General features: G+C 38.4%; 1 protein-coding gene across 1 annotated transcript; it reads left to right on the top strand.

Moving 5' to 3' along the window:
- Positions 1 to 355: 355 nt before the first annotated feature.
- On the top strand, positions 356 to 5,881 carry LOC135847504 (uncharacterized). Its single transcript, XM_065367051.1, has 2 exons — positions 356 to 530; positions 3,580 to 5,881. Exon 2 carries the CDS (start codon positions 3,617 to 3,619, stop codon positions 5,462 to 5,464), a length of 1,848 nt encoding a protein of 615 aa, XP_065223123.1. The 5' UTR covers positions 356 to 530; positions 3,580 to 3,616; the 3' UTR covers positions 5,465 to 5,881.
- Positions 5,882 to 9,209: the final 3,328 nt, after the last annotated feature.

The raw sequence follows: 9,209 nt of genomic DNA, 5'->3' as shown, positions 1-9,209 counted from the left end.
AAAATGAAAAATGAGTCTGTAAAATATTTTTAACCCATCTTATCTTCTCTTATTCCCAAATTCGTGGACTGTCAGGAAATGTTCGGCGATCGCGATTTCTTTGGAATTGAAAAATGTTACACTGTCGTTGCTCAAAGGCGATGGTCTCTGAATGACACAAAAAAGTTAGGAGAAATAGGGGGTGGGGAAGGTAATCTTGTAACGAGTTTGTATAAGTCCCGGAAACACACCCGCTTCTTCTTTCATTACCTTCAGTCTACACTAAACCGGTTTATCTTCTATTGTCCTTTTCTTTTGTGATACCTACGTCGTGTTCCTGTACCAATACACGAGTATTTTTCTTATCATATTCTTTTATTCAACCGCATTGCTAATGGAATTTTGCTACTTAGTTTCCTGCATAAGTTTTAGTAGCACTTCGTACTGTGTGTGTCTGTGTTGTACTATGTTCAATTCGGTAGCCTGGGAGCTCGATTCAGATCTTTCAATTTTGCATACGTGACCGTTTGGAGAAAAATTTCGATTAATAAGTAAGTTATTGCTGATATTTTGTGTAAAACCTTTACCTACGAGTATGTACTTATAATTTCATCGTATTGAATCGTTTTCTGAAAGGGAACTTTTGTCAGTGTTGTTCTGAGCATCCCTGCGCTGACAAAAAAAAACTTGAGAGTTTTTGGAGGGAAGGAGTGGGAGGGGTGTTGACTGAAAATTTGCCGACAGGTATGAGGAAAAAGAATTTGCAAAATAAAATTACAAGTTTTTACCGATAGGTCCATTAAAAAATTGTTATTTTCATTTTTAAATTTATGGAAGCTTCAAACCGGTTTTTTTTTTTTCGTTTTAGAGATACGAATTGGCCCGAAGAAAGGGCAAAATCTTTCAAAAATTCAAGTTTCCAGAGGTACAAGCAATGTTTAAAAAAATTTGTTAATTTCATTCGATCCGAAATTTTAGAATTTAATGATGAGTTTTTAAAAATTTCAATTTTGAAAATGACAAGTAAACAGACATTGCGAAAAAGCTAGAATTTTGCAATAGGGAAGACTTTTGGACAATTTTTGGAAAACAATAAAGTTTTTAGAAGTTTTACAAAAAAAAAACAAAAAAGCGAAATTTTTAGAAAGGAGAATGGACACTTTTTGATTTTTTTTACGAAAGAGGTGACAATTTTTTGGCAAGAAATTAGACTAAGAAGGGAACCTCTTGAGGTGTCACACTCCGAATTGAACGGGATCACGATTTTTGGAAATAGCATAGTCTAAAACCCCCAAAACCAAATTTTCAGCTGCCCAAGTTCATTTTTCGATTTTTGGCGAATTTTTGAAAATTCAAAATTGACTGTTTTTGGCGATTTCTGCTTTTTTTTAAAAAAGTACGTACTTGATCAATAAAAATGGTCAAAATAAGTCCCAAAACTGATATTAATTATCCAAATCCAAATTTCACCATTTCCAGCTATTCTGGAGCCTCCAGCGCGATTTTTTAATTTCTCCAGAATTTTGAATTTGCTCCAGAAGGCGTGAATGTGAAGTTGGGCAGCTAAAAATCGAGTTGTATATTACACTCGACCTGTTTAACGAGTTTATCCACATTTGAACCGATTTTGAGAATGACACCTCAAAAGTGGCTTTTTGACCAGCTTTTTTCAAAATTAAAAAAACCAAAAAATCAAAAGTTTACCGTTTGTGTGGACATTTTCGAAATTCACGCGAATCGTTGTATTTTGTCCAAAACTAACCCCCCAAATCAAAGTTTCACAATTTCCAGCCATTCTGGAGCCTCCAGCGCGATTTTTCAATTTCTCCAGAATTTTGAATTTGCTTCAGAATGCATGAATATGCAGTTGGGCAGCTAAAAATCGAGTTGTGTATTATATACTCGACCTGTTCAACGAGTCTATCTACATTTGAGCCGATTTTGGGAGTGACACCTCAAGAGTGGTTTTTTTGACCAGCTTTTTTCAAAATTAAAAAAATCAAAAAAATCAAAAGATACCCGTTTGTGAGGAAATTTTTGAAATTAGCGCGAATCGCTGTATTTCTTCAAGAACTAACCCCCGGAGCGCAAATTCTACCATTTCCAGCCGTTTTGGAGCGAAAGTGGCACCTCAAAAAACCACTCTTGAGGTGTCACTCTCAAATCGGTTCAAATGTGGATAAACTCGTTAGACAGGTCGAGTGTAATATACAACTCGATTTTTAGCTGTCCAACTGCATATTCAAGCTTTCTGGAGCAAATTCAAAATTTTGGAGAAATTGAAAAATTGCGCTGGAGGCTCCAGAATGACTGGAATTTATAAAATTTTGATTTGGGGGGTTAGTTTTGGACAAATTACAGCGATTCGCGTGAATTTCGAAAATTTCCACACAAACGGGAAACTTTTGATTTTTTGGTTTTTTTAATTTTGAAAAAGGCTGGTCAAAAAGTCCTTTTTGAGGTGTCATTCTCAAAATCGGTTCAAATGTGGATAAACTCGTTAGACAGGTCGAGTGTAATATACAACTCGATTTTTAGCTGTCCAACTTCATATTCACGCCTTCTGAAGCAAATTCAAAATTCAGCAGAAATTGAAAAATCGCGCTGGAGGCTCCAGAATGGCTGGAATTTGTAAAATTTTGATTTGGGGGGTTAGTTTTGGACAAAATACAGCGATTCGCGTCAATTTCGAAAATTTCCACACAAACGGGAAACTTGTGATTTTTTGGTTTTTTTAATTTTGAAAAAAGCTGTGTCATTCTCAAAATCGGTTCAAATGTGGATAAACTCGTTAGACAGGTCGAGTGTAATATACAACTCGATTTTTAGCTGCCCAACTTCATATTCACGCCTTCTGGAGCAAATTCAAAATTCTGGAGAAATTGAAAAATCGCGCTGGAGGCTCCAGAATGGCTGGAAATGGTGAAATTTGGATTTGGGTAATTAATATTAGTTTTGGGACTTATTTTGACCATTTTTATTGATCAAGTACGTACATCGAAAAAAAAGCATAAATCGCCAAAAACAGTCAATTTTGAATTTTCAAAAATTCGCCAAAAATCGAAAAATGAACTTGGGCAGCTGAAAATTTGGTTTCGGTGGTTTTAGACTATGCTATTTCCAAAAATCGGGGTCCCGTTCAAATCGGAGTGTGACACTTCAAGAGGTTCCCTTGTAAGTATTTAAAAATTTTGACAAAAAGTGACATTCTAGCTACATATTTTCTGCTGAAGGTAGACTTTGACTATTTTGCATTTCAGTCAGTTGAAAAACAATACAAAAGGCAAAAAGCTTACTAAAATTCGTATTTTGAGAGATGAAAAATGATGTTTTTTTTTATGATGAGCCTACCTATATTTTTGACTCCATAATTTTAGAATTTGAATATTTTGTGATTAAAAAATTTTATATTATTCAGAATTTGACCCAAAAAAGCTCAATTATGAAAACGATGAGCTTTCCATTCGACATAGTATTAAGTGCATGCATGAAACTAAAAATATTCATTTATTCTCCATTTACATAATGTGCATATGCGACCTTATTCTAAGCCTATCATCAGTCAGTTTCTTAAGACTAATTCGGTCATTACAATTTCAGGTTCGGATCGAAATAGAGTCGAGTGAAGACCAACAAAATGGCTGGAATCAATTCTGAAGTGTACGATGTTTTTCATCCGAATCCAGTATCTCTGAAAGACCTACCAGCGATGGCCGTTAGCCTGGGAATATGGCGCTGTGAAGTGATGAAATATCGTTCTAGCGATGATACATTGACAAGATTTAATCCAGAGGTCCAAAATATTTCATCAAATACTGTGCTGCCTCATTTACCATCTGTGATTCGTGCTACGATCGATAGATATTTGACGAATTTTAGATTCTCATTGGGCCAATGGCTGCATAGTCATCACGAACGAGTATTTCATTTTCATTACAACCATCAGAACCATGTTTTGCGATACTTCGACGATTTCGTGTGTGATTATAACGGAACTATTCATTATGTGAAGACAGCCGAGCGTATGATGCATTGTGATCAATTTGACGTGCAGCAAAAGTTCATAATTGCTTGTACGTATTTCTTCGAGGACGATATCAGACGACTTTGGCCATTAGTATCGAGCAATATGGATTTGAATAGTATCAATTTCTCAGTAAGCCCACAATTGTATTATTGGATTTGTTACCTGAAAAAAAGATTAGATAAAATACCAATCTCACGCTGGGACAATTGTGTCGAGAATGTAATGTTAACCAGAACCATGACTCACAACAGACCATCTGTGGAATATTTCTGGAACCGTATACCGACAGAAAGTAGAGTGCAAAAGGGTTATGACCTTTTCCACAGTGACGTGCAATCTTTCGCTCGGTATATTTTTCCAAAGTTGGACGATCAACAGCTCGATAATTTTGTTAATGTTGGCGAATATGGTTTCGAATTGATGCGTGCTCTGTGTCTAAACTCTTGGTACGATAAGGAATTCATTCATTCGATTTGGATGCGAATTCGAAACGTAATAAACCAAACGGCTTTTACAAATGGAATCATAATTGCATTGCAATTTGAGAATGGAGAATATATTTCAATGTTAGGTATAAGCTACTATGAGGACTATAAAGATGACAAAGATGGCTGTATTCGCAGGAATTGGTTTAATATGTGTTGCGAAATATGGAACAGTGCTCCGGAAAGGTTGAAACGTTCGGCAGTTGAAGAAATTACATCTAATTATAGACTGTTTGAAGGCTTACAGACTTTAAGTAGTTCAATTCCACCAGAGCCGAAAGAATACGTATTCTTCTCAACTTTTCTTTCGTATGCCACTTACGAGGAGAGGAAAACGTTTTGGTCTGATTGCTGGAGACGTTTGATTCAAGGCACACGATGCCAAGATTTCAAAAAATTGATGAACTTGTGTTTTGAAAACGAAGATGAGATTACCCAATTCAGGGAAAACGTCATGGCCAATAACGACAATGGTATTATCTTTTATATTTGCGAATCATATCTGCTAGAATTCTGTTTCGATGAAGTGAATGAGTTTGTGAGTCTTTCAAGGCCGGATACACAAGCAGCTAGAAATTTCAAACAACAAATACTGCAGTCAGTTTTTTTCGGCGAACTTCGATACTTTCGTGAAATTGAAGTTATGATCCGTAGGCCAAGAGAATTGAATGAATTCATCAACGATGCCTACAACGATACCGATATGTCTTGGAATTTTAAAAATCAACTTGTATGTTCACCTGTTTTACTCCAGATTTTACCCTGCTCTGCTTTTTCTGTTCCTATAGAACTGTTTAAGGAATTTATCGATTTGTTTGTTTCGAGCAAAGATATCGTGTTGCAGATAAAAACAGGTATAATTGATTTTGTAAAAAAAGTAGCTGACCTTAAAACTACTGTATCCGAGTCTTCTTTAACTTCACTTCTATCATGGTGTTTAGAAAACGATGAGGAATTTATGGAATTCAAATGAATTTCTTAGGCTTCAATCCGTAATGGACCTACTTTAAAGAGATTTTGATTGTTATGTACCTGTTTGTCGAGTCAAATTTTCTTTGCACTTTTTTGAAACCAGATTGGAAATTTTCACTTTCTCAAATCAAACGTTTGAATTTTTTAAAGTTAATTCATATTTTATAATATTTTTTGTTTTGTTTTCTGTTATCATAGCTTTACCTACTACTGTTTGTTCATAAGTTTAATACTCGTATTTGATGAATAATTAAACTTTCAAATTTATGGTAAACTCTTACGTTTTTTTCTCAATGTCGGCAGGGAATGGAGGGGAGAGGAGATCTTCGCTGTTTTGTGTTGGAGTTCTCTCACATGGTTGCAGAAAGAAAATGTAGGTAGGTATCTACATATCTTCATTTCGGTGTCAACCGTTCGTAGAGAGGGGAGAGGCTCGTCCATTTTTTGTTAATTTCAATACTTACTGACAACTTTTCGAATGCTCGTATCTTGAAAACTTTGAGAAACTCTGTTCGCAAGGACTCCTAAAGAGTTAACCAGAAATTTAGAAAAGTTTCTGTTTAAACTTTCTTGGTAAACGTTTCGTACCTATGTATTTTTATGATATGAATGAAAAATAAAAATGATTTGGCGGTGTTGAAATTGTAGCTGAAATTGTTCTCGACTCCAGGACTGTAGACTTTCTCCGGTATAGATACGAAATCGACTTAACGTTTGGAAAAAGTCAATGAGTTATTACCCATTTCTAGTGTTAGTTTCTTTCAAGATGTGTTAGCTTGGCATCGAAGCAGAGGTATAATTCTCTAAATTTTGTTTTTCCTCTAGGTCTAAAACTAAATTTATAAAAAATAGAAAATTAATTCCTTCAAAAAATTTTGTTTTTTTCGTCAAAATTCTTCTGAATGATCCCCTTTTTTGGAAAAAATCTGCGGTGATCGTAGCGATCTCCGCGTATTTGCATCGTTGCTATCGCCCTTTCTCTCCTCCCCTCGAACCAGTTCTCGTCATCGTCTGTATCCTGCCTTTAAACACTCGCGCCTCGCCCCCCTACCTTCCGTTGCCATCATCACGCTCCTTTTCTCGATCTCCTGGTCCTTATGTGTAAGATACGTGGTAGTTAGTTGTTATATTTTCGTCTACGTGTACACTTATACGAATAAACGCTCGTAGCTTTTAGCCTCGGCCTTTTTCTTTCTCGCGCTCGCGACGACGTTTACGAATGCCCAACCTACGTTCGGGCCTATCTACGACTGCGGACACGAATAATCCCGCAACTGGTGACCCCGATAAATTAATCGCGCAAAACGTAGCAGAAAAATCGAACGAACTTGTGACCGAATTAACTGTGCAAATCTTCGACGTAAATTCGAAAACGGTGAACGAAAATTCGGCCGAAAATATCGACAATTCCGTGTGCGACGAAAAACTGAAAAAACCGCTCGAAAAATCCGAAAAAATTACGATGGCACCGCCAAAACCTGTCGTTTCGATCGCATCTTCGCCGTTTTCGCGCAAAGATCCTAGCAGTTGGTTCCGGCAGCTGGAAGCAATTTTCCTGATCAACGAAATCGAAGCAGACGACCTCAGATACGCGTATGTCCAGGCACATATCGACCCAACGGTCCTAGGTGAGGTAAAAGATTTTTTTAAAACACCTCCCGAAACGGATAAGTACAAAGCTTTGAAAGATCGTGTTATCGCCGAATATTCTGACTCAACGGAGAAGAATATCCATAAATTACTGAGATGTTTATCGCTAGGCGATAAACGTCCGAGCCAGCTTTTAAAAGAAATGAAAAGCTTGGCAGATGGTAAAATCCAAGATGAAATCCTCCGCCCGCTTTTCGTTGAACAACTCCCTCAGGAAGTCCAATTCGTCCTTGCCAGCTCCGAAGAACGTGTCGATAAATTAGCTGAGATGGCAGACAAAATGGTCGTGTATACTGTGAATAAACCGAACGCCTTATCGATCAACGCCGTGAAGACTCCGAAACCAGCCTCTTCACCTGATACATCGACAATGCAAGTACATCTAAATTTGTTAACCGAACAAGTAACCAAGTTAACGGCTCTTGTAAGTGATTTATCGATAAAATTAGATAATACTGTTAGCAATAATTATCGTAGATCCCGTAGTCCGAATCAATCAAATGCTCAACGTTATCGTGATTCTTCGTCCCCTAGACCTAGCAATCGTTCTTACTCAGCCACAAGAGTACCACCAGGCATCGCCTTGTGTTACTATCATTACAAATATGGCACAAACGCCCACAAGTGCAAAGCACTCGACGACGGAACGCCATGCTCTAAAGCAGCAAAAAACTAGGCGTTTCTTCAGTTGCGGCGGCACCTGAAGAGCCCAATCTAGGCCGCCTACTCGTTTTTGACAGAAACTCCCGAAATTCCTTTCTGATCGACTCTGGCGCAATTATTTCAGTTTTTCCAGCGCCGAAAAACTTGCCACAGTCAGATACGTTACTCTATGCAGCGAACGATTCGGTTATCCGCACTTACGGTCAACGTACCATTACCTTAAACGTAGGGTTACGTAGGCCACTGATCTGGAATTTCATTCTAGCTGACGTAGACCGTCCTATTATAGGCATCGATCTACTCAAACATTACAACCTGTTAATTGATCCAGCGCAACATCAACTTATCGATGGCGTAACTGGTATCAAAATCCGTTGTCGTTCTGAAAATATACCTACTTACGGTATATCTTCGATTCCCCCTATCTCCGATAAATATACTGATTTACTGCGCGAATTCTCGTCACTGACCAATCCGGCTGAATTAATCACGCTTCCTGCAGTAAATCATAGCACGAAGCATCATATCGAAACTACTGGTCCACCTGTCTCGTGTCGTCCTCGCAGATTGGCACCTCATCTATTAGCCCAGGCTAAAAAGGAGTTCGAGCTACTGATGCAACTTGGCATCTGTTGCCCATCTTCCAGCCCCTGGGCTAGCCCCCTTCACCCGGTCAAGAAGTCCGATCATACGCATCGCATGACCGGCGATTATCGTAAATTGAATTCGAAAACTAAACCAGACTCATACCCGATTCCACATATTCACGATTTTGCATCCTCCCTGGCGAATGCAAAAATCTTCACTCGACTTGACCTCATTCGAGCATTCTACCAAATATTGGTAGCCGAAGAGGACATTGAAAAAACGGCAATCAGTACCCCCTTCGGCCTTTTCGAATTTCTGCGTATGCCATTTGGCTTACGAAACGCACCACAGACTTTTCAACGTTTCATTGACGAGGTCCTCAGGGGCCTGCCATTCGTCTATGCATACCTTGACGATGTGCTAATCGCTAGCACATCCGAGGAGGAACATATGCAACACCTCCGCATTGTCCTGGAGCGATTGCAAAAATTCGGGATTACGATAAATGCTTCGAAATCCGTTTTTGGCCAATCGACTCTCACGTTCTTAGGACACGAAATCTCGGCTGAGGGCATCCGTCCGACGAAAGCCAAAATTGAAGCCCTCACTTCATTCCCTCTTCCTCAAGACATTTGTGGCTTGAGGAGTTTCATTGGCGTCTTAAATTTTTATCATCGTTTCATACCAAACGCTGCTACTCTTCAAGCACCTCTCACGAACCTTTTTCATAACTCGAAAAAGCGTGACAAAACTCCCGTTATCTGGACTGACGACCTCCGTCAGTCGTTTCAAGCTTGCAAGGACGCACTTGCAAACGCTACTTATCTTGCCTACCCAGACTCCAA

This window comes from Planococcus citri, chromosome 5 (genome assembly GCF_950023065.1).
Source record: "Planococcus citri chromosome 5, ihPlaCitr1.1, whole genome shotgun sequence".
Classification (NCBI taxonomy): Eukaryota; Metazoa; Arthropoda; class Insecta; order Hemiptera; family Pseudococcidae; genus Planococcus; species Planococcus citri.
This window is presented reverse-complemented; position numbering and strand designations above follow the sequence as displayed.

Coding starts and splice junctions, on each gene's coding strand:
- LOC135847504 (XM_065367051.1), top strand. CDS start 3,617: ATGGCTGGAATCAATTCTGAAGTGTACGATGTTTTTCATCCGAATCCA.